General features: G+C 40.3%; 1 protein-coding gene across 1 annotated transcript in view; it reads left to right on the forward strand.

Annotated features, from left to right (window-relative positions):
* The window catches only part of cdh13 (cadherin 13, H-cadherin (heart)), a 295,213-nt gene that overhangs the window by 57,222 nt on the left and 211,300 nt on the right, over nucleotides 1-26,691 (forward strand). Inside the window, exons 4-6 of the mRNA XM_085358926.1 lie at nucleotides 2,473-2,580; nucleotides 21,461-21,466; nucleotides 21,945-22,097. Of these exons, the coding sequence (XP_085215052.1) occupies nucleotides 2,473-2,580; nucleotides 21,461-21,466; nucleotides 21,945-22,097 (267 nt within the window). The remainder of the gene's footprint in view (nucleotides 1-2,472; nucleotides 2,581-21,460; nucleotides 21,467-21,944; nucleotides 22,098-26,691) is intronic.

Below are 26,691 nucleotides of genomic sequence, written 5' to 3' on the forward strand. Positions count from 1 at the left end.
CCGGACATGTCACCCATTGAGCATGTTCGGGATGTGCTTGACCGGCGTATACGACAGCGTGTACCAGTTCCCACGAATATCCAACAACCTCGCACAGCCATTGAAGTGGAGTGGACCAACATTCCACAGGCCACAATTGACAATCTGATAGACTCCATGCGACGATGTGTTGCACTGCATGAGGCAAATGGTGGTCACACCAGATACTGACCGGTTCTGGGTCCCCAGACCCCCAATAGCGCAAAAAACTGCACATTCCAGGGTGGCCTTTTGTTGTGGGCAGTCTGAGGTACACCTGTGCACTACTCATGATGTCAGATCAGCATCCTGATGTGGCACACCTGTGAGGTGGGATGGATTATCTCAATATAGCAGATGTGCCCACTACCACACATTTGGACTGATTTGTGACCACTGTTTGGGAGGGATGGTTATATTGTGTATCTGGAATGAATTTTAGGTCTCTACGTCCATCCCATGGGGAATGGGAGCAGTAACAAAGGTGTTGCGTTTATATTTTTGTTGAGTGTATATAGCACCTTTCCACATAAAAGATCACAAAGTGCTTCACACAAGGATGACAAAGCGTAAAACAAAACAGACAACAGTCAACAAAATGCAATTCTAAAAAGATGTGTTTTTAGTTGTTTTATGAAAGAAGTTCCACAGTCTGGGAGCCACAGTGGCAAAAGCTCTGTCTCCCTTAGTTCTCAACTTTGTCTGATGAATGAAAGTAGACCCTGGTCACATGACCTAAGAGGCCTGCTATGAACATAAGGCTGTAGAAGCTCAATGGTGTAGGCAGGAGCTTGAACCAGAATCTTGAAGTGGACTCTGAATTCGACGGGGAGCCAGTGCAGCTGTATTAGCAACGGTGTGAGTACTTCGATGTTTTGGTCAGAAGTCTTGCTGCAGCGTTTTGAACAATCTGCAGACGCTCCAGGGAGTTTCAGTTTAAACACGTAAATAGTGAATTACAGTAGTCCAGTCTTGATGAAATGAAAGCATGAATGACAATCTCCAGTTCAGTGCGAGATACAGTCGCGCTTACTTTGGAAATGTTTCTTAAGTGATAAAACCGAACCAAAGATTTGACGTGAACATCCAAAGTGAGAGCCGGGTCGAAGATTACCCTGAGGCTCCTGATAGACGATTTCACAAATGTTGCAAGAGGACCAATAGCATTCATTATCTTAGGTACATGTCTGTCAGGAGCACATACAAGGACTTCAGTCTTTCCTTCGTTGAGTTGGAGGAAGTTGTCAGCCATCCAAACTTTAATGGATTCTTAGCACTCATTCAAAATCTTGGGGCTTGAAAGAAATGTATAACTGGATATCGTTGGCGTAGTAGTGGTAGCAGATGTCTTTAAAGGGGCTCAAAATGCTGTGCTGGTGGGGAAGTAGATATATTAAGAGCAATAAAGGCCCCAGCACAGAGCCATGTGGCACACCACGGGACGTGGAAGATGACCTGTACTTAGAGACTGCCACAAAAAAGTAACGTTCATACAGATATGAAGAGAACCACTCTAAGGCAGATCCAGATACACCGACCCAGTATTTCAGCCTTTCACGTAGGATGTGATGGTCAACGGTGTCAAAGGCCGATGTGAGATCCAACATCATCAGAACAGAACATTTTCCTGCATCGTTTTGCATCAAAGTAATGCGTCAAACAAACGTGTGAGCTCCTCAGCTGAAGTCCAGGTGTTCAGGCAATCGGTGAACTGCCCTGCCGTGATATTTCATCACTGTGTGCTAGCAGCCTAGGTTACAGCTTCCTGGGGTCATTTCTAGGCATTATTTTCATCAGAGCAGAAAGATCCGAGATTTCAAAAGGAAAGGGAGAATTTTTCCCTATATTACACAGCAAAAAGCATGTCTTTGTTTACAGCAGCAGGAGGGTGGAAGATAAAATTAGATTATGCTATTGTGTTCTCAAGAGCAAAAGCAACATTTCAGATGGGCTCCTTCTGCTCGAACAGTTCAATTACTTTACCAAAACCTTGCCTTTGCTCATTTCTTCATTTTTACCATTTCTTGTGAGCTTTGTTTTGAATTTGCTTTCTACTTTTCTCTCCCATCCTTATTTAACATACGGGCTGAATACATATAAATAAAGAATTTAAGATTTAGTGAGAGCAGCAGAGTTTTCCCAGAGACTATGTCCTTATCTCCAAATGTGTAAGGCATATGGTGCTGACTGCCAGATGCAGATGTTCAGCTTGTTTGCATCATATGTTATATATACAACTCTCCTTTAAAAAAGGAAAAGAAAGAAATTTCTCTAAGAGTAGCTGTATTAACAGTTTTATTGCATTCAGTGCACACTTAACAACTCGCTATGTATGTGTGTGTGTTTAGATGTTGTTGTGGGGTTTTCAGGTAATTAAAAATGTTGATAGACATTATGTAGCTATTTCAGTTATTGCCAGTTTCAATGATATGGTTTCTCTTCTGTGTTTTGTAGGATATCGTGGGTCAAAAGCTGCCGTACAGATCTAAGAGATCCCTGCTGGTTCCTAATATATCTATAAGTGAGAATGAGCGAGGTCCCTTTCCCAAGTTCATTGGCCAGGTAAGGAACACATGCTCCTATCATCCCAGATACAGCCATTGTTTAAAGTGCATTAAATAGCAATTTTAAAAGCGTATTTTTCATAAAAAATAAGTTAAAACTGAAATGGCTCTCTTTCCTGTCTTTTTTAACCACAGACTTATTTACAAAATATATAAAATGTTGTTTTTATTTTCTTCCAAAAACACTAAGGCAGATTTTCTTATTAATTTACTTTCATGTATGGAATAAATTGACCTTTGACCTTTATAGTGTTGTTTTTTTAGACAATATATTCATATTTTACAGTTCTTGCCAATATTCAACGCATGTAGGAGTCATTTATCCTGCACACAGTCAAAAGCAGAGTAATTACCAGACTGAACTGTTTTTAATTGCCCACTTGTCTGCTTTATTTTGACAAGCTATGATGATTGAAAAAATGCTAATCAGATTATTATTGTTACATTTTTGAGGGAGATTTGATGTGTGAAAATTAATTAAATTGTGTAAATACTTTCTTTAATTACTGTTTATAAAATATTAATTGCATTAAATGTCGGGGCCTGTTGTTAACATTTGGAGCACTAATGCCACACGCTTGTGTTTATTCTGCACTGACATGGATGGTTTTTTTAATAAATATGGTTACTTGTAACCATATAAAGTGGAGACGTTTACCCACCAAAAAGCTGTTTTTGCTGCTTTTGAAAATATCCTTTCATAACAGATGTTTACTGGATGACACAGTGTTATATTTAAAAGCTGTTGTTGTTTGAGAAATGACTTCGTAGTCAAAGAAGTTGAGTTCTTTAAATGATCGACGCAGGTGGAGCGTTTTATTCTGAGATCAAGTATGACACGTGCCGCCACGTGGAGAGGAAGGTAAACCAGATGTTCATTTTCATCTATAGTTTGTCGCGCTCGGATTTTGGTTTAAATGCTGATTTTCAGTTTATTAAAGAACTAACAATAACATCCTGACATGGAGTGACTTTCATGTGTTTTGGGCCAGATCAAAATTCTTGACAAAATAATAAAAAAATTAAAGATTTTTTGTTTTTCAGATTAAAGCGCTAAACTATTTTGATATATGTACAAGTGTTGCAGCGTAACATGTATCTATAAACTATATATATTACAGTGTTAGTATATGTGTAATAATGTTTTATGACCTTAAAAAATGTAACATGGCAATTTTAAAGTTAAAGTTGATGTATGATAAAAGACCTTTCAACCTCGGCACATCTCTATCAAATAAATAGAACTAATGAATAGAAAAATAACAACACATTTTCATACAATCTGTTCTTGGTGATCAGTCGTTTTTCTTATCTGTAATTTTATTATTTTAAACTCTGATACATACATAATCTGCAGTTATGGGTCGAGTGTGCAAACTAGAGATGGCACGATACCACTTTTTTATGTCCGATACCGATATCATAAATTTGGATATCTGCCGATACCGATATGAATCCGATATAGTGTTTTTTAATCAACAAAACTGTTTTTTAAATATCTTGCTGCATTTTGTATAAGTTCATACTCAAGTTTAAAACAACAACTACACTAAAGCTATTCTGTTATACCTGTATGCAAAAAAAAATATTTCATAGTTCAGCAATACTGATCAATCTAATAAACTTAGACCTACACCATCCTCCCTATTCTGGTATTTTAAAGAGTACTTAGCGTAAATATTAAGCAACCTAACTAATAGGGTTCCAACTCCCAGCAACAACAAAAAAAAAAAAATAAAAAATAGGGAACCACCCCTCACACTCCACCTCATGATGCTTAATCGACGTAATCAACCTTAATTTGATGCAGTGTGAAAAAAAATGCACAGAAATCAATTATTTTTCAAGAAATATTAAATAGATTCAACATCTTTCTTCAACAAAATTGCAGAATGCACAGATGGTACCTTCTCAAAGGAAAAAGTACTATAGCTTACTAGGGTATATATATTAGACTTAATAGTTACTATATACAGTAATGGACTTCTATACATTTTGCATCAAATTAAAACTTTGGGTGTAAGATTCAGATAATTATTTATTAAAAGCTCGACATTTTAAATGAGAATAAGAAAGAAAAGTATGTCTTTGTGCCCCCTTTTCCCTGTTAATGCCCTATTGGCCCCCCTGGCTAAACTTTGCTAGATCCGCCCCTGCACAGTTACAGCCGTCAGCTACGTAGAAAAAGATCCTGGAGTAGAAAGTAATATTAAATAAATTCTAACAACAGCTGATCAAGCTTAAACGTGCTGCTGTTGTTCAGCCGCTGGTTTCCTCTTTCTGGTGCAAAGTGGGCCAAAAACAAACCAGAGACACGGACTCGCGACAGAAAAGCCGATCAGCTGATCGTTAAGCAGTTTCATGATTGAAGTAGCAGCAAGAAGACGCAGTCGCTTGTTAAGCTTAACGCAGGAATGCTTTACAAACATTCAGAGATGGACTTACACACTTGCTTTACTTCTCTCGGGGATAACTTTGTCGGAGATGAAATGCCGGGTTGCTAGCGAAGCTCCACATGCTATCCAGACCACCGACAGGTCCCGCATGCCACAGCCGCTCTATCACGTGATGCATACTGCTCCGACGTGCTAACGTTCTGAGGTGAGTTACGGCGTGTTGCAAGTTTTGTGAGGTGCTTTCCTGATATTTAATGGATCGGATTACATTTTTTATTTTTCTCCGATATCCGATCCAGTAATTTAGGTCAGTATCGGACCGATACCGATACGTAATATCGGATCGGTCCATCTCTAGTGCAAACATTTGCAAACATCCCTGAATTTAAACCTTCATGTGCACATTTATTAAAACACAAATGTGAAACGTGTGTTACAGAAAAAAGTTTACATTTGGACTTTTGGTAAATTCTCTCCGCAGCATGTTGCCTGATTCTTTCATCACAGAAAAGAAACTAAGTGTGTCCTGGTGACAAAGCAAAGGTGACGCAGCTGATTACTTGTATGGGAGATTAAAAACATTAATAACTTGCTCGACACTCTCCAGTTTCTCTCTCAGACGTGTTTTATTTCACTTTTTCACATGCAACATTTAAATCACTTTCAGAACAAACGATCAACCAAAAGTCAAACACTTGGACACCTGTGTAAGGTATTTATATTGATCTGTTTTACAAAGCTTTGATTTATGAGCTTTGCTCTAAGGCTGGGCACTGAGAGATCATCCACAGCTCTCAATGCTCACTCAGACTAAAATAAAAAAGATATCCCTCTCTGAGCCTTGCACATAACAGATAATTGTGCCCTGGAGAGCATGACCACGGCACAAAGCGGCTCTACCCCTCATACTAATGCTGTGCTCAGTATGGTCCCTGTAAAGCCTGGAGATACAAGGTTGGACTGGACCAAGTGTGTCAGACCACCAGGTGATACTTTTGCGGGACAACTGTTGGCCATGGGGTCGTGCAAATTTCTTGCCTTGCCAACAGCAGGAAGATAAGAGTCAGCAGAATAGAGTAATCTGTATGGGACACATTATTTCTGCAGTATGCTCTGGACCTGACTGGGCAGAGCGTTAACCAGTGACACAGGAGGAGCAGTTTACCCTGCGCAGTACTTATGCATTCAAACGAGCAACAGGAGCATTGTGCCTACATGACATTCATTATTTTCTCACTCTCTTCTTCCACTGGGATGCCTTAACCGTCCTTCTAGTTTCCCAATTCCTGCTTCTCATCACTGTTTGTGCATTCCATACATTCATGCCGGTACCCCTTCATCCCTCAGCTCTGCATGAGAAGACAGGCTAATGTTGGCTATTTTACCCAATAGCTTTTCTTCTTCTTATACAACCGTACTACTTCCATGTGGCAGCCATTCATTTTTCATCCTTCCTTCTTCCCTCTGAGAGATAAGCAGTGAGAAACACCGAGAGGAATACAATTTGAATGTGTAGTGTGTGCATATGTGCACATGTGCAATGTGTGTGTGTACTTTGGGGGGGGGGGGGTCAGCTGTCAGCAGGGCTCACAGGGGAAGGCTAAGAACCTTGTTGTTTATGTCACACCTCTTGCTAGCTGTGGAAGTGTTTTGATACAGAGGTCTCCCCCCTGCCCTCCCTCCGGAGCCCTTAAACAGCTCACACAACAGCTGGAACATGCATTGAAACAGATATGCTTAAACGTTTCTCTTTGTAGATGCCACTTCAGTCTCTAATAGATAATTAGTCAGCTAATAGGACCATTTTTAGACTGTTGTATTTAGGAAGACAAGTCAGTCAAATCAGCCCATGTGGTCTAAATGCTTCATCTTAAAAGGTTTTTTTAATTTTTTATTTTCATTTTTTGCCTTCTTGTTTGGGATTAAGTGTGAGTCATTCTGTCATGTGGGGATAGAAGGCTGATAAAATAACTTGAAGCTTCAGGGAGAAATGTTTTCCTTGACCTATAAATATTAGGGGTGCAACGATACTCGTATCGATATTGAACCGTTCGATACAGTGCTTTCGGTTCAGTACACATATGTATCGAACAATACAACATTTTTAATTTATTTTATCAACTTTTCTTCTGACGATGCTGTCTGTGTGGAGTGCTCAGTGGATCTGCGCTCGACTACTCCGCCTAGGCTGCACTGTCGAGCGCAGATCCACTGAGCACTCCACACAGACACTCCCCAAACCTAACAGGTAAATTGTTTCTTTCAGACAGAAGGATTTATTTATTTATTTTTCATGAACTCCTTATTTTTCAGCCATTGTGATTGCTGCAGTATTAGTTTTTGGCAGTTTGGTAAGTCCTCCTGTAAAAGACTGAAAATACAGTTTTTTATTGCACAAAAACTAACAAACAGAAAAAGTATTGTTGTGTTTTTGGAAAGTTGGGATTTTTACTGGGTTTCTGTCTCTTTTTTTGGCTCTCGTTTGATCGTCCAGCCAACAGCTTGCTCCAGTTTTGAGCTGTTTCCCTTTATCTAAGGGATGTTTCAAATTGCAATTCTCCTAAAGCCATAAGACCCCATTAAATCTGGTTGGGAGCCAATCACAAGTGATGACCAAAGGAAAAACTGAAAGTTGAACCCTGGGAAACACAGGATAGAATGTAATTGAGAACCAAGCAACAAAGCTGTATTGGACCCAGCGTTTCAAGTTCATCTGTCTTTTTCTGTCACTGGAATCTGTTGCTTTTCCGTTACGGAAAAAACAATGAGAGGTGGTGGATTGGCCAGATGCTGGCAGATGTGTAAAAATAACTCAGTTGTTTTGTGGTGGCTATAGCGGAGCTTCCACAGAGTCAGTAACATTAGCAAGTGGTGGAGGCCAGCAGGTGGATGAGGGAAAGGGAAGGCAGGAGGAGGAGAGACCCGAGGCGGCCGCTGGTCCCAGTGTCAGGTGAACTGACACTGGGACAGATATAAACAGATATAAACCAAGTTTAGATATAATTTATTGTTGTTGTGCTGACTTTTTGCAGTCAGTTACAATAACTCGTACTGCGTACTAGCTAGCATGACGGAGTTTCTATACAGCTGGATGGGTGCTATGATGTTATTGAACTTTATTTTATTCATAAGGTTAGTTAGTAGAGTTGCCAACCGTCCCGTAAAAAGCTGAATCGTCTGGTATTCAGAGAAAATATTACGCGTTTTGTATTGAGGTGAAAAGGAACAGTTTGTCCCGGACTTTAGCTATAATGAAAAAGGCACAAAGCTGGAGTTACTCTGTGTTTACGCTGCACAGCTGTTTCTTCTGCTCTCATCCTCCCCCCTCCCTCTCCTGTTTCTACTTCGATCATGAAACTGATCAATGATCAGCTGATCGGCTTTTCTCTCTCGTTTGTTTATCGCCCACTTTGCACCAGAAAGAGGAAACCAGCAGATGTCGCGCTAAACAACAGCAGCAGTTTAAGCTTGATCAGCTGTTGTTAGAATTTATTTAATATTAATTTCTAATATCAGCTGATGTTTGCTGGAACCACAGCTGTAAAGCTGCTGGTCATGATGTCGGTTTGGTTATCTGGTGAGAGGGAAACATGAAGATGAAACCAGGAGATGTCCTTACTGGATCATCAGAGCTGTGATGGAGAAACAGGTTTACCTTTTAGGTGACATGAATGAGTTGAAGGGAAGTTATGAACTGTTTCTGAGAGACAAATAACACCAGGATCCTTTTTTATGTAGCTGACAGCTGGTAACTGTGCAGGGGCGGGTCTAGCAAAGTTATGGCAGGGGGGCAGGTAGGGCATTAACAGGGAGAGGGGGGCACAAAGAAATACTTTTCTTTCTTATTCTCATTTAAAATGTCTCACTTTGAATAAATAATTATCTGAATCTTACAATCAAAGTTTTCATCTGATGTAAAATGTATAGAAATCCATTATTGTACATAGTAATTTTTTTGAGGGTCCCATCATAATTTCTTCAGAAGTAAGTACTGTATATGATGCCAGTATTTTCCCACACTTTCTAGATTCTGCACCAGTACTGTGTGTAAAATGCCATTAAAAAGTCAATCAAGTTTTATTCTTTCTCACCTGTCTTTCTGTCTCCTTTCACTTTTTAAAGGTTGCCATGTTAGAAAAAATATTTTGCCCTGCCGTTTATTGATGTGGCAAAAATCTGTCATTTATCTTTTTTTTTTTTTGTTTGTTTGTTTTCTGTCATTTATCAATGTTAATATTCACTAATGGTCATGTCTCACCTCTAGTCTTCTCTGTCTTAATTTCAGGTTTCCACCATGTGTTGTAGATAGTTCAGACAGTGTACATCATTGCTGATGTTATGTCCCAGTCCAGCCCTGTCCACAGATATATAACCAACCAACCCAGTGACGTGATGTTCTGTCCTGACCTAAGATGCTCTAAAACGGAACGCTTAAATCCAGCTTCACAGACGGCGTTAAATCCATGGTTGTTTTTGAGAACAGCGCTCCATCATCTTTATACATGTAGTATTTCACATCCACTTTAAAAGAGATAAAACTTACAGCGAATTAAGCAGAAAATATGTTTCTAATTGGCTCCAGGTCTGCATCCCAGCTGCTTGGACAGGCTCCGAGAAAGCAGTCTGGGCAAGTTTTGTGGTCCTAATTAGAGATGGACCGATCCGATATTACGTATCGGTATCGGTCCGATACTGACCTAAATTACTGGATCGGATATCGGAGAGAAATAAAAAATGTAATCCGATCCATTAAATATCAAACAAGTACCTCACAAAACTTGCAACATGGCGTAACTCGGCTCATAACCGTAGCACTTTGGAGCAGTATGCATCACGTGATAGAGCGGTTGTGGCGTGTGAGACCTGTCGGCGGTCTGGTTGAGTATTTGGAGCTTCGCTACCAAACCAGCATTTCATCTCCAAGGAAGTTATCCCAGAGAGAAGTAAAGCAAGTGTGTAAGTTCATCTCTGAATGTTTGTAAAGCATTCCCGCATTAAGCTTAACAACCGATACCTGGAGCGACTGCCTCTCTCTCTCTCTCTCTCTCTTCTTGCTGCTACTTCAATCGTGAAACTGATCAATTCAATTCAATTCAATTTTATTTATATAGCGCCAAATCACAACAAAAGTCGCCTCAAGGCGCTTCATAAGAGAAAAACCCAACAATCATATGACCCCCTATGAGCAAGAACTTTGGCGACAGTGGGAAGGAAAAGCTCCCTTTTAACAGGAAGAAACCTCCGGCAGAACCAGGCTCAGGGAGGGGCGGGGCCATCTGCTGCGACCGGTTGGGGTGAGAGAAGGAAGACAGGATAAAGACATGCTGTGGAAGAGAGACAGAGGTTAATAACAGATATGATTCAATGCAGAGAGGTCTGTTAATACAGATCAATGATCAGCTGATCGGCTTTTCTGTCGCGAGTCCGTCTCTCTGGTTTGTTTTTGGCCCACTTCGTGCCAGAAAGAGGAAACCAGCGGCTGAACAACAGCAGCACGTTTAAGCTTGATCAGCTGTTGTTAGAATTTATTTAATTTTACTTTCTACACCAGGATCTTTTTCTACGCAGCTGACGGCTGTAACTGTGCAGGGGCGGATCTAGCAAAGTTTAGCCAGGGGGGCCGATAGGGCATGAACAGGGAAAAGGGGGCACAAAGACATACTTTTCTTTCTTATTCTCATTTAAAATGTCGAGCTTTTAATAAATAATTATCTGAATCTTACACCCAAAGTTTTAATCTGATGTAAAATGTATAGAAGTCCATTACTGTATATAGTAACTGTTAAGTCTAATATACCCTAGTAAGCTACAGTACTTTTTCCTTTGGGAAGGTACCATCTGTGCAGTTCTGTTGAAGAAAGATGTTGAATCTATTTAATTATTCTTGAAAAATAATTTATTTCTGTGCATTTTTCTTCCACACTGGATCAGATTAAGGTTGATTACGTCGATTAAGCATCATGAGGTAGAGGGTGGGGGGTTCCCTTTTTTTTTTTTTTTTTTTTTGCTGGGAGTTTGCAACCCTATTAGTTAGGTTGCTTAATGTTTCTGCTAAGTACTCTTTAAAATACCAGAATAGGGAGGATGGTGTAGGTTTAAGTTTATTAGATTGATCAGTTTTGCTGAACTATGACATTTTTTGGGTGCAGTATATTTTTTGCATACAGGTATAACAGAATAGCTTTAGTGTTTGTTTGTTTTTTAAACTTGAGTATAAACGTATACAAAATACAGCAAGATATTTAAAAAACAGCTTTATTGATTGAAAACACACTATATCGGATTCATATCGTATCGGCCGATATCCAAATTTATGATATCGGTATCGGACATAAAAAAGTGGTATCGTGCCATCTCTAGTCCTAATAGAAAGTCTTTAAATTTTCAAACAAGCCTTTATATCAGAGTGAGTGGTTAATCGTAAAATAAATACAAATTTATAGTCTAGAAAAAAAAGGAGGAAGCTTCATTAAATACCCACCAAAGTCTCCGACGTGTCAACACGGAGTCTCAAACCCTTCAATCAGCAGAGCAATCTTAACTTTTTGTACTGAAGCTGTCAGTTATTTAGCCTGTGTTTATCCTTCTTTACCTTTGGGTCCAGCTCACAAATCAACTCAACGTGTCTGACTCGACATGACAGCACCAATAAAGTTCTGCTGGTGAGAGGAATGAGGCCCCGGTTTGGTTGTAGCCTCAGCCTCAAACATAGTACAGCGAGTAGATGTTTCTGACACCTTTGTTTCATTGTTTCTGTGAGGAGCGCAGCCTGATTTGCTCTGCCTGTCAGTCTGTATGTGTCTGTTGTCTTTTCACCCTCTATCTGGTGTCTGTCAGCTGTAGTGTTTCTTCCTTTAAACTTTTGCATCTTTTCTCCAACCACTGTCTCCGTCTTTGTCTTCCTGTTCTTACATAAAGAAGCTACAATATCAGAAAACTAGGCCGCCTTCAGCCCTCTCATCAGATCTAACTGATTTGCTTAATTGTCTAAAGAAAACCCACAAAGTTCTTGACTCTATCTCACCGTCTGTCTTTCAGCATGACAATCATCCTCGTTTTGGTGTTCGCCGACAGCGAGTTAAAACTATCGGACGCAGACTTCCAGACACACATAGCCCATGTGAAATCCATTTTGATGAGAGGGATGCAATAAAAACCAGATTTGTCAGCTGTGAACTACGTGAGAGATGCTGTCCATGTGTGAGCCTGAGCAAGATTGAAAGATTGGTCATCCATCTGCCTGAGAAAAACCGATGCAGGCAACCAAAGCCCATCGAGACGCTAGCAGTTCCATTTATTTCTGTTTTTTAGAGCCCTCACTAACCAGCCTGTTAATTAGCCCAACTGTGTTTCCCATCGTCCAGCGTGGAGGACTGGCCCTGCTCTGTTTGTCCGCGTCTTCACTAGGCCTTTCTGTCTCGTCCCCCTCATTAGCAGGCTGGAGTGGCAGGACAATCAGGCAAAGCGCTGTTCCGAGCTTTGCATGCTTGTACACATGCACACACACACTGGCGCGGTCCCAGGAGTCCTTTTATGGCTGGTGATTGTCATTCGCAGCTGGCTGTGTGACCTTGACAGGGATAACAGAAGCATCACTGAGGGATGCTACTGGATACTCTTCCCCTCTCTCTCTCTTTCTCACACACACACACACACACACACACACACACACACACACACACACACACACACACACACACACACACACACACACACGAGTCAGAATACTCCCTCGTTCTCCCTTAAAAAGTACAAGGACATGCGTAGTGTGTGTGGAAGGCTTTTGCATGTTAATGACTCAGACTGATCATGTTTTCTTTAGACTAACTTTATATTAAATATGTGTTTTTCATGAAGATATCTTTGTACATTCAGTCGTGTCCTGTGCATAGCCTATGATTCAGTGTCCTGCAGAAGTTTAAATTATTTTCTGTTTGACTTTAACGAGTGTCTCACATCGATGGGGAGAATTTTTGGCCCACTCTTCTTTATAAAATTATCTATTTGAGGTTTGCTGGCATTTGTTTGTGCACAGCTCTGTGCTAAGGTCAGTACTTCCACGCTTTAAACGCTGCACGCTCATACTCTCTCCCACACTCGATATATGATCCATTGTTGACCTGCACACAGCTGTTGTCACGAACGTCGCACTCGCTTACGTCACTGTCATGAGACATTCTCGCAAAAAAATCACGGTTTTAGTAACGCAGTAACGCAGCGTTCCTACGGGAAAGTAACGGTGATCTAATTACTGTTTTTGCAATAGTAATCCCTTACTTTACTCGCTACTTGAAAAAAGTAATCGGATTACAGTAACGCGTTATGCCCATCTCTGACAGCTCTCTTAAGGTCCCACCACAGCATTTCAGTCAGACTGAGGTCTGGACCGTGGCAGGGCCAACGCAGCACCTTGATTTTTGCTGCTGTGCTTTCAATCATCGTCTTGTTGTACGACCCAGTTTCGGCGGAGCTTTAGCCTGACGTCTCACTCTAATCAGATGATGAACAAAGGAGTTCATAGTCAAATCCATGAGTGCAGCTTTCCCCTATGACTGCAAAACAAGCCCAAACCATCAGAATGTACTGGGCAGTCACAATGAGGTGTTTGTACTGACATGCTGTGTTTTTCTTACCAAGCAGGGTGCGGTGCATTATGGCCAGACATCTCCTTTTTTAACCAAAAAAAAACGTTGTTTCCAAAGTTTGCTCAAATGCAACTTTGCAAACTGTAGCTGTGCTGCAGTGTTCTTCTAGGAAACAAGAGGCTTTCTCCTGGTAAACAGCTTTTGAAACCAGCAACTCACTTTACTTTGGTCTTAACTCTACTCTCCTCCATAGCTGCTCGTCTCCTTACTGGTAGTGGGCGGCGTGTCTCTATTACCCCTGTCCTTGCTGATCTGCATTGGAACAATATAGCACCAAGCTACCTCATTGAGCTACTTAGATCATACACCCCTACTAGAGCATTAAGATCATCTTCCCGGTCACTCCTGGTACTGCTGAGATCTCGGCTGAAGACTAGAGGTGACCGCGCGTTTTCCTTGGCTGCACCCGATTTATGGAATAACCTCCCCATCGCTGTCCGCGAGTCTGATTCCATCCATTCCTTCAAATCGCAGTTAAAAACCCACTTATTTAGCCTCGCCTTTTCTACCAGTTAACGCTTGCTTGATAGTTAGCTTAACGCTTATTCTTATCTTCATTTTACATTTTTTTTGACTGTTTTATCCTCTACACTTAGCCTTCTTTTATGCTTTTATATGCAATTCTTTTGCCTTCGTGTGTTTTAATGCCATTCAAGCTGCTAGCACATTTTGGTACCTTGCCATAGCCCTCATCCTTCCCTGTTACTTCATCTTACCCTCTTGCATGTTAAGCACTTTGGTACACCACTGGTTTTTAAATGTGCTGTATAGATAAAGTTTGTTGTTGTTGTTGTTGTTCAGCTTTTTTTCTAGTCGTGTTCTGTAGTAAAGATTGACATCTAACATGCTGATCCAGGCTTATAATTTATTATGTTATTTTTTATTTGCAGTTTATCTGAGCGTTGGGGACTTTGGGGTAAATTTGTCACAGCATCCACTCCTGGGTAGATTGTGGCATTATGTTAACGCACAGTTTAATGCTCCAGAGCTGCAAACTTTCCAAAGTTCTGTTTTTACAGAGGTGCTCACACCTGCTCATGATTCATTAATAAAGTGCATTTGATTAAGATAAGATAACCTTTATTAGTCCCACACGTGGGAAATTAGCAGCAGCTTACTGCTACGTATAATTCCCACGGAAGCAGTAAGGCTGTACTCGGTATTTCAACTCCTGTTTCACATCACTAATCACAGGTATACAGCTACACACACCTATACAAGGTTTTATTCCTCGTCCACCCGTCATTTTGCATACGCTGGTTTTAACACACCAAAACCAATCATAAACTTACACACTCTGCTGTTGGTCTTATTGTTTTGCTGCTCATTTTTTCAACAAGCTGCTGTTTGGTGTTGCAGAGCAGTAGCACACCTCTTGTCATCTTCCTGCAGTATCACAAGCCCAGCAGTCTTTCATGTATGCTTGGGTGGTAATGAGATCTGATAGAAAGAGGTGAGATTCTCCCATCAGTCCTCCCACACACACACACACACACACACACACACACAGGGAGACAGACTCAGTGGAGACAAAGCCACTGGGAGCACATTTCTTCGCCAGCATGCGTGTACATCACAGAGAGTATGTGTCATGTGCACAGTAAATTATCACGCTGGGGCCCCACAGAGACATCGTCTAATCAGCCTAAACTTCTCCTGACACTTCAGCTACTCTCCAGCTGAAGTTATTGTGCCTTTATCAGTGATCTCTCCCTCTCCCACAGTCCCTACATCTGCCTCTCTCACTTACTCTCTCCTCATCCTGCCTCCCTCTACAACTGTTCTTGTTTTTCCCTCCACTCCCCCCCACGCCTATCAAAGTTTGATGCCAAGCCATCTGTGAATCCAACTAATGTTGCACCTCATTCTTTTTCACTTCTCTTCATCTGACCCAGTTTGTCACTCTCTGCAGGTGCTGGCTGTCACTGTGATTACAGACCAGAAATATCTCTGTCTTTAATGACAGCAGTGCCACCTGTTTGAGTGTGTGCAGCGCTGGGTTTTGTTTTCGCGTTCTGTCCTACGAAGACGACGTTTTACGCCGTTCTAATTTTTAATATTGACATTTTTTTAAAGAAAAAAAAAGCAAAACAAAAGCCAAGAGGAGATATTCTCAGCATGCGGCGCTTATTCATAAAAAGCTGCCTACTGCTAAGCTTTTTTAAAAATGTGGATGTTTCTTTATGTTTTAAAAAGAAGAAGCACAAGAGGAAATGGAAAAGGATGACTATATAAAGAAATATTGATGCTTAACAGAAGAGCTAGGATGGACATATTAGAGAGAGTAAGAACCGGGGGACCAAGGAGCCTTAGAGCGAGAGGGAGCAGAGGGAAAAGATGAAGCAGGACATAGAGATAAATGGCAGAGAGCTCTGGAGAGGCTATAAGCATTTCAGCTTCATCTGGTGCAGGCTTGTAACGCTGTAGTCTCATGTCCCATGCTCTTTCAAGTGGGAGTAGAAAGGCCTTCATTTTAGCTGCTGTCCCATTGAAGTGTATTCTCATTAAAGGCAGCCTCGTGGCATTTCTCTTATCACAGGCACCATACAGGGTGACCATTTAGGTCCTTGACACAGCGACAGTGTTGAGGCCCAGAGTGCTGACACTGGTGATGACCCTCAGCGTGCTTCTGTGGCATTTAGAAAGAACAAATTTATAGAAGTGATGGATTTCAAGATGTTTTGGTTTCCTTTGTTTTCTGAACATTTTTGTGTGATTTACTTTATTTATTTTTGATAAGTTTAAAAAAAATACACAACGTGAGGTGTGAGCTACACTGATCCATAAGACGAGACAGGAAATGAATCATTCAAATGAAATCACACAGACACACACACACCTTATCTTTACTGTTTTCTAGTCGCTGTATACAAACTTGCCAAATATTCTCAATTCCTACAAATCTCTAATCACTCATTAATTTGGCCAATGAGGTCAGAAGTATCTAATTCTATATCCTTACCTTTTGGGGGTAATGATTTCTAGAGCTTTTAAAGTTGTCATGGTTTTGACAGCCTGGTTCTTCGGGTCACAATGTTTTGAACAGAACATTTGTGAATATGCAGTGTAACCCCATAATTCATAAGAAATATGAAGATGTAACATACCGTATTTTCCACACTATAAGGTGCACTTAAAATCCTTTAACCTTCTCAAAAATCGACAGTGGGCCTTACATATGAATTCTGGTTGTGCTTACTGACCCCGAACCAATATTATGTGCTACACAGCGCTCAAAAATCTGTCAAAAATGTTTTAGTACAACTTTAGTAAGCTATGAAGCCGCACCGCTTGATGGATTGTTGGAGCATTGCGGCTGTCGTACTCAGGAGCCTCGTGGAGTAATCTATTCAATTCAATTTTATTTATACAGCGCCAAATCACAACAACAGTCGCCTCAAGGCGCCTTATATTGTACAGTAGATTGTACAATAATAGATACAGAGAAAACCCAACAATCATATGACCCCCTATGAGCAAGCACTTTGGCGACAGTGGGAAGGATAAACTCCCTTTTAACAGGAAGAAACCTCCGACACAACCAGGCTCAGGGAGGGGCGGGGCCATCTGCTGTGATTGGTTGGGGTGAGAGAAGGAAGACAGGATAAAGACATGCTGTGGAAGAGAGACAGAGGTTAATAACAAGTACGATTCAATGCAGCAGCCTACGTCTATTGCAGCATAACTAAGGGAGGATTCAGGGTCACCTGGTCCAGCCCTAACTATATGCTTTAGCAAAAAGGAAAGTTTGAAGCCTAATCTTGAAAGTAGAGATGGTGTCTGTCTCCTGAATCTCCGGAACAACAAGTAGGCCTGCAGAGCGAGAGCGAAGCGCTCTAATAGGGTGATATGGTACTACAAGGTCATTAAGATAAGATGGGGCCTGATTATGAGGAGCAGGATTTTGAATTCTGGATTTAAGAGGAAGCCAAAACAGGAGAAATCTGCTCTCTCTTTCTAGTCCCTGTTAGGACTCTTGCTGCAGCATTTTGGATTAGCTGAAGGCTTTTCAGGGAGTTTTTTGGACATCCTGATAATAATGAATTACAGTCGTCCAGCCTGGAAGTAATAAATGCATGAACTAGTTTTTCAGCGTCACTCTGAGACAGGATATTTCTAATTTTAGAGATGTTGCACAAATGGAAGAACGCAGTCTTACTGTTACGTTTCGGTGTGTCAGTGTGTTGTTTTTGCGTGACTGTTATGTGTTTCCTACTTTACTTTGAAAGTCTGTGTTATTTTAGTGTTTTCAGTTTACGTTTCCCTGTCTCGTCAGTTCTAATTTGCCCCAGCTGTGTTTCCCTCCTGTGGTCCATTCCCTAATTGCTCCTTCTATGTATTTAAGCCCTGTGTTTCTGTATGTCAACGTCGCGATCTTCTTCCCCCCCCGTTGTAAATAGTTTGGCGCCTTGTGTTGTGATGTAAATAAATATCATATTTTGCTTTAAAGAAAATAGTGGTCGATACTTTCGTTTTGGGATGATTTTTGTGGAAACCCGTATTAGGTTTTTCTCGTGTGTTTTTACCTTATTTTTATTTGCCTTATTTTTATTTTTCTGCGTTGCACCCCGGTTGCCTAGGCCGGGGTGTAACACTTACATATTTGTTTAATATGTGCATTGAAGGACATGTCCTGGTCAAAAATGACTCCAAGGTTCCTCACAGCGTTACTGGAGGCCAAGGTAATGCCACCCAGAGTAAGAATCTGCTTAGATACCATATTTCTAAGATTTTCAGGGCCGAGTATAATAACCTCAGTTTGATCTGAATTAAGAAGCAGAAAGTTAGCGGCCATCCAGGTCTTTATGTCTTTAAGACATTCCTGCAGTTTAACTCATTGGTGTGTGTTATCTGGCTTCATGGACAGATAGAGCTGGGTGTCATCTGCATAGCAGTGTAAATGTATGCTATGTCTTCTAATGATGCTGCCTAAAGGAAGCATGTATAATGTAAACAGAATTGGTCCCAGCACTGAACCCTGTGGAACTCCATAATTAACCTCCGTGTGTGAAGAGGACTCTCCATTTACATGCACAAACTGGAGTCTATTAGATAGATATGATACAAACCACTGCAGCGCAGTACCTGTAATACCTACAGCATGTTCTAATCGCTCTAATATTCAATTCAATTCAATTCAATTTTATTTATACAGCGCCAAATCACAACAACAGTCGCCTCAAGGCGCCTTATATTGTACAGTAGATTGTACAATAATAGATACAGAGAAAACCCAACAATCATATGACCCACTATGAGCAAGCACTTTGGCGACAGTGGGAAGGAAAAACTTCATTTTAACAGGAAGAAACCTCCGACACAACCAGGCTCAGGGAGGGGCGGGGCCATCTGCTGTGATTGGTTGGGGTGAGAGAAGGAAGACAGGATAAAGACATGCTGTGGAAGAGAGACAGAGGTTAATAACAGATATGATTCAATGCAGCAGCCTACGTCTATTGCAGCATAACTAAGGGAGGATTCAGGGGGAAAGTTTGAATCCTAATCTTAAAAGTAGAGATAGTGTCTGTCTCCTGAATCCAAACTGGAAGCTGGTTCCACAGAAGAGGGGCCTGAAAACTGAAGGCTCTGCCTCCCATTCTACTTTTAAATACTCTAGGAACAACAAGTAGGCCTGCAGAGCGAGAGCAAAGTGCTCTAACAGGGTGATATGGTACTACAAGGTCATTAAGATGAGATGGGGCCTGATTATTTAAGACCTTGTATGTGAGGAGCAGGATTTTGAATTCTGGATTTAACAGGAAGCCAAAACAGGAGAAATCTGCTCTCTCTTTCTAGTCCCTGTCAGGACTCTTGCTGCAGCATTTTGGATTAGCTGAAGGCTTTTCAGGGAGTTTTTTGGACATCCTGATAATAATGAATTACAGTCGTCCAGCCTGGAAGTAATAAATGCATGAACTAGTTTTTCAGCGTCACTCTGAGACAGGATATTTCCAACTTTAGAGATGTTGCACAAATGGAAGAAAGCAATCCTACATATTTGTTTAATACTGTATGTGCGTTGAAGGACATGTCCTGGTCAAAATGACTCCAAGGTTCCTCACAGCATTACTGGAGGCCAAGGTAATGCCACCCAGAGTAAGAACGTGGTTAGAGACCATATTTCTAAGATTTTCAGGGCCGAGTACAGTAACCTCAGTTTGATCTGAATTAAGAAGCAGAAAGTTAGCGGCCATCCAGGTCTTTATGTCTTTAAGACATTCCTGCAGTTTAACTCATTGGTGTGTGTTATCTGGCTTCATGGACAGATAGAGCTGGGTGTCATCTGCATAGCAGTGAAAATGTATGCTATGTCTTCTAATGATGCTGCCTAAGGGAAGCATGTATAATGTAAACAGAATTGGTCCTAGCACTGAACCCTGTGGAACTCCATAATTAACCTCAGTGTGTGAAGAAGGACTCTCCATTTACATGAACAAACTGGAGTCTATTAGATAGATATGATACAAACCACTGCAGTGCAGTACCTGTAATACCTACAGCATGTTCTAATCGCTCTAATAGGATGAAACTCTTCAAGTAAACCATTCCTCTGCCGATGATCTGTTAGCTGTTTGACAACTACTCTTTCAAGGATTTTTGATATGAAAGGAAGGTTGGAGATTGGCCTATAATTAGCTAAGACTGCTGCATCTAGAGATGCTTTTTAAGTAAAGGTTTAACTACAGCCAGCTTGAAGGCCTGTGGTACATAGCTGATTATTAGAGATAGGTTGATCATATTTAAGATCGAAGCATTAATTAATGGCAGGACTTCTTTGAGCAGTTTTGTAGGAATGGGGTCTAAAAGACACGTTGATGGTTTGGAGGAAGTAATTATTGAAGTTAACTCAGAAAGATCAATTGGAGAAAAAGAGTCTAACTTAACATCAATGGTACTAAGAGTAGCTGTAGATAATATTACATCTGTGGAATGATTATTGGTAATTTATTCTCTAATGATTAAAATTTTATTTGTGAAGAAGTTCATGAAGTCATTACTAGTTAACGTTAAAGGGATGGTTGGCTCAATAGAGCTCTGACTGTTTGTCAGCCTGGCTACAGAGCTGAAGAGAAACCTGGGGTTGTTCTTATTTTCTTCAATCAGTGATGAATAGTAAGATGTTCTGGGTCCAAAACTCCCAAAGTCAAACGAACACTGCAGCATCACTGAGAGTTACAAACTGTCTAAATTCTTTCATCTTTAATAAAATGATCAGTGTGGCTGCTCTACCAGTTGTAACATCCAGGCATCCAGCAAAACAGAATTTATGAAGTTTAATAGAGTTAGCAGGAAGTTAGCTCGCTAGCTTCCACCTAAACATGATATAGCATGTTCTGACTGAGAGATTTCTGAAAAATTCAAACGTACAGCTCTGCTGTCACTTCCAACATAAATGAAGACAGGAAACTAAACAGCAGTGACGTTTGTAGGGTTACTGAAGTTTGGCTAGCTGGTATATAATGATGTGCTACGTGATCGCTAGTTACACAGCTATGTTAGCATAAACACAGTGAAGCTGGAGGATGAACGCAAACTTTTTTCCACTCGATAAAAGCCTTATGGTCCGAAAAATATGCTAATTTATTCCTTTTTATTATATTTTTTTAATATATTATATTTTATTGTATTTATTCCTCATTTGATATATTGACGATGAAGGTGGTGTTTAGTTATAATAGTGTGTAATCCAGATAATCTCTCACTTTTTGCCCTTTCAGGAGCTTTAGTAACTGTTGCTAAATTTGTTACTAAAATGCTTTGTTCTGTCTGTTTTTCTTTTTCTGCACCGGCCTGTTCCTGTTCCTGGGGTACCCGCTCATGCTGCTGGCTATGACAGACTCATGTGAGTGCCTGTATCCAAAAAGCACTGGGGTCAGATCATTCCCGCCTCAGAAAAAAGAACCGTGAGCCAACTAGATTGGCAGAATTCCTGAAAAGCATCACTGCTTTGTTCACAGTGTTTAATTTAGCGTTTAGTTCAAAACCTTTTTCCTGTGACCTAAATAACAACAATGATAAAAGCAACAAAACATAACATTTTCACTTAATTATTAAGAAAAACTGTTTTTTATATGAATTATTGAACTGTTCCACTTATATCACTGGAATCTGATGATGCATGTGCAAGCAGTCGCAGCAGGCTCAGGGAAATGATGTGAAATTTCTTGTTTCAGATGAGATGAATTTACCAACTGATGAAATTAAATCAAAGTCTGTTATAAAATTTTAATTGGTAGTTATCAGGGATTTGCATCACCATTGAAGCCTCTGTAAGCTTCTTTTACTAGAATGAATATGTGTGTGTGTCCATATGTCTGCAGCTGATTTCAACGGGGGAGCCAAGGGAACAAATATTCCGAATGACAGGCCCCGGTGCTGACCAGGATCCCAAAGGTCTCTTCACCATTGACATGAATTCAGGAGCCGTGTCAGTCAGCCGCTCAGTGGACCGTGAGGCCACAGACTCCTACCAGGTCAGCATGTGTTTGAGCCGTGTTCAGATCTGGTGGTTATCACTTTTTCATTGTTTCACTGATTCACAGACTCCTCCACACATTAACTGTCACTTTCCATATTTCTCTTTTGTTCTCAAGTTATTAATACGTTTCAATAGTTCAAATAAAGGTTTCTTTAGTGTCACACTGACACCTGGAAACATACAAAAATAAAAAAATATCAGAATAATTATTATTGGTGTTGGTGGTATTTGGATGGTCTTTGTATTCAGGCAGTTCGTGCCGTCAGTCAGAAGTTTGAGGTTTCTTTTATGTTAAAAGAACGTTAGAGTCTGTTTGAGGTGTCCACTAGTGTTTCTGCCCTGGGGGGTTTCAGCCTAACGAAAGCCATCTCCCTTAGAAAGGAAAAGAAGACACTGGCAGAGAAGCTCTGCGTTTTAAGTCAATTGATCTTATCCTGTTTTCTGAAATCAGGCATAAGTGAGGGTGTTCAACTGGGTGTCTTTCAGATGTTCTTGAGTGTAACCAGTGGTTTGTGCCTGCATGCATCTGTTATTGACAGTCATGCTGATGCCTTGTTGTTGTAGACTGTGACGATGACGCAGCTTCCTCCTTGGGAATGTTTGAGACTCGATGTTATGAAGTTGTTTTCAGGGAAATCGTTCGGCCATCAAGCCTTTCAGGTGTTCTGGTGTTGCTGAGGTATCTGCTCTATTTATGCATTTAGGAACATACCAGATTGTTAGCTTTACCACTCCACATGGTTTCCACTGTAATTGAGCGCTGTGAATAAATATGTGTCGGTGAATGCAATACTTTTTTTTTAAATAGTAGTGGTGGTGTACAGAGGCAAAATGACCAAATATGTGTTACTGTACAAAAACCCACAAAGCAGCAGCTTTAAAACAACCTCTCTTAACTTACAGTTTTTGATTTAATAGGTCAGTGAAATAAAGTTTTTGGGTCCAACAAAAGTTTGTACGTTAAACTCTGTGGAAGACGACAGAAACTGTGTTGAAAAGAAGAAGCAGAGCAGCGAATAAATATCCAGGGACATTTTCCATTAAAAGAAAATGGTATTGTATTCAGGATGGAGACGCTCAGCAGAGACACGTGATGGCACGGTGACTAATGTGAAGGACTCAGATGAGACGGTAACAGAAAGTATGGGAAATGGGAAGGCCTTACATTTTCATGAATAATAATGATGTATTTTTTTAAAGTATGAAGATGTGGAGTCAGCACCACATTCAAACACTGTTTAATAATTAGTGTCGCTTTTTAATAGAGGAGCTGAAGTTAACTGTGGACAGTATTCACACGCTATTAGAAAATCTGATTTATTAAGCAGGAAACTGTGATCTTAGTGTTATTAAGAAAGTGTTTTTCCAAAAGCAGCTGACTGATCCTTGAGTGATTTTCTTGCCTCACGTAGATGCTGCTTCTTCATGACTTTATAAAGCAGCTTTAAAGGTAAATCTTTGAGGTTATTTAATAGAAAAAATGATGCTGTACGTATTATTGATTAGTGTGTGATGGTTTCTTCTAGAAAATTGATTCATTCTTCTAAACGTAAAATTAAAAATACACTGGTTGTTGTTACCCTGCCATCTTGAAACCAGTGGCTGAGATGGACATCGTTGCTCTGCATATCTGTGTTTATGTATTTGGCTATAGTAACTAGAGATGGCACGATACCACTTTTTTATGTCCGATACCGATACCGATATCATGAATTTGGATATCTGCCGATACCGATATGAATCCGATATAGTGTTTTTTAATCAATAAAACTGTTTTTTAATATCTTGCTGCATTTTGTATAAGTTCATAGTCAAGTTTAAATAAACAACAGCACTAAAGCTATTCTGTTATACCTGTGTGTAAAAAGTACACTGCGCCCAAAATATTTCATAGTTCAGCAACACTGATCAATCTAATAAACTTAAACCTGCTCCATCCTTCCTATTCTGGTATTTTAAAGAGTACTTAGCAGAAATATTAAGCAACCTAACTAATAGGGTTGCAAACTACCAGCAAAAAAAAATAAAAAATAGGGAACCACCCTCCACCCTCCACTTTGTGATGCTTAATCGATGTAATCAACTTTAATTTGATGCAGTGTGAAAAAAAAATGCACAGAAATAAATTATTTTTTCAAGAATAATTAAATAGATTCAACATCTTTCTTCAACAGAACTGCACAGATGGTACCTTCCCAAAGGAAAAAGTACTATAGCTTACTAGGGTATATTAGACTTAACAGTTACTATATACAGTAATGGACTTCTATACATTTTACATCAGATTAAAACTTTGGGTGTAAGATTCAGATAATTATTTATTAAAAGCTCGACATTTTAAATGAGAATAAGAAAGAAAAGTATGTCTTTGTGCCCCCTTTTCCCTGTTCATGCCCTATCGGCCCCCTTGGCTAAACTTTGCTAGATCCGCCCCTGCACAGTTACCAGCCGTCAGCTACGTAGAAAAAGATCCTGGTGTAGAAAGTAATATTAAATGAATTCTAACAACAGCTTATCAAGCTTAAACGTGCTGCTGTTGTTCAGCCGCTGGTTTCCTCTTTCTGGTGCAAAGTGGGCCAAAAACAAACAAGAGAGACGGACTCACGACAGAAAAGCCGATCAGCTGATCATTGTTCAGTTTCATGATTGAAGTAGCAGCAGGAGAGAGAGAGAGAGAGAGAGAGGCACTTGCTCCATATATCAGTTGTTAAGCTTAACGTGGGAATGCTTTACAAACATTCAGAGAGGAACTTACACACTTGCTTTACTTCTCTCTGGGATAACTTCCTTGGAGATGAAATGCTGGTTTGGTAGCGAGACTACAAATACACACAGCCGCTGTATCACGTGACCACACTGCTCCGACGTGCTACGGTTATGAGACGAGTTACGCCATGTCGCAAGTTTTGTGAGGATTACATTTTTTATTTCTCGCCGATATCCGATCCAGTAATTTAGGTCAGTATCGGACCGATACCGATACGTAATATCGGATCGGTCCATCTCTAATAGTAACACTTACAAGTTACTTTTAATTTAAAGATCACTAATAGCTCTTTCAAATGACATACGTGATTTGCCCACGCACATTTTCCTCATCATCTTTCTCATCATGTCCTCATCCTCTGCACTGCTCTCTAAGCTAACATTACACCAGTTAATGATTAAACGTCTTAAAAATCAAACTTTCCTTCTGACGAGCAGTTTGATTACATTCTCACATCGTATAAGTTTCATTGCAAAGTGTCCAAGTCCAACAAAGTTAGGTCTGCTTCAAAGAAAGTTTCACCGACGCCAGCGAACAACAGCGCTCACAGATGGAAAGGAGCAGGATTCCCTCAGCTCACCTCATTATCACTCCACCGACTCCATCGACTCCATCAAGCTCCTTGCACAAAGCTGAGGTAAACGGCAGCCTGCAGGCGCTACAGGTGACAGAGTTGAGTGTCTTGTTTAGTTGTTTATGCAATTGAATTGGGAGGTGCAAGAAAACAGAGATCATGTGACTGTAATCTATAATCTACAGACATGTAGGGCTGAGACTTAACGTGCTGTACCATCATCAAGTCATGGCTTTGGTTTATAGACCTCTGTAGTCACCTCTGGTTTCAGGCGTCCACACCTAGAAGAAGTCCCAACAGTAGTACTTTGTTGTGTTGTGTTATTTTTTATTTTGTTTCGGTCAGAAATTGTTACATTTGGGAACGAAGTTGAAGTGCTGGAGTGTGCACACCTATCTTTAGTTATCGGCAAAGCAAAATAAAACAAAATGATAAAAAGCAGATATTCAAAAATCCCATTCCTGTGCAGCTCATTAAAAGGAGGAAACTTTGTTTTTGTTTGTTTTAAATACTTTTACAGATAGTTTTAAGTTTTCTTTCTAGAACTGCAGTTCTTGGCGCTTCATTCAGTTCAGAGGTTTCTGCTTGGTTAATTTGCAGACCCTTAGAGTCAGAGAGCTCTTACCCACAGAGCAGATTAAGGACGGCTTTAACCACTCCAACTACATTAGGTGTGGTTAAAGCCATCCTAACAGTATGTACCTGACTGCTGACCCAAAATGAATATTTTCCAACCTACCAAACGCTACCTTTGCATTCACAGTGTCATAATATGGTCAAACATCTAATTGGAAACGTCCGTCAATGGTTTAATATCTTAGTGATAATAAAAACCTGATCCAGTCTAATATGTCATTATTTCAAATTCTAGAAGTGAAAAAGCCTCTAATATAAATTCTGCCTTTCATTGCATCTGGGTCATCACTAATGATTGTTATTTCCAGCTTGATAATTGTTATAGCTGAAGCCAAGACTGAGTCAGGCTGGGCATCAGCACACGCGCCTGAGCACACACATTTCCTCTTCCTGTTGTTTTTCCAGCCAAGCCTACATCATAACTTGCTTTCATTTATTTTGTTGTAATGAGGAGATTTTAAAACAAGTACATTTGTACAGTACAAGAGTCTGCTATTAAATTCAGTCTGGTTTTATTATCACTTGTCCAGTGCTGAAGACTTTTGTAGTCCCCGCTGGCTGTCACAGTCTCTCCTAGTCACATTCATTAAGGGTGTCGCCTTTCCCATTGTA

The sequence above is a fragment of the Diplotaxodon limnothrissa genome, linkage group LG7 (assembly GCF_057381915.1).
Source record: "Diplotaxodon limnothrissa isolate DT_005_m linkage group LG7, D_limnothrissa_male_GT1.1, whole genome shotgun sequence".
In the NCBI taxonomy this organism is placed as follows: domain Eukaryota; kingdom Metazoa; phylum Chordata; class Actinopteri; order Cichliformes; family Cichlidae; genus Diplotaxodon; species Diplotaxodon limnothrissa.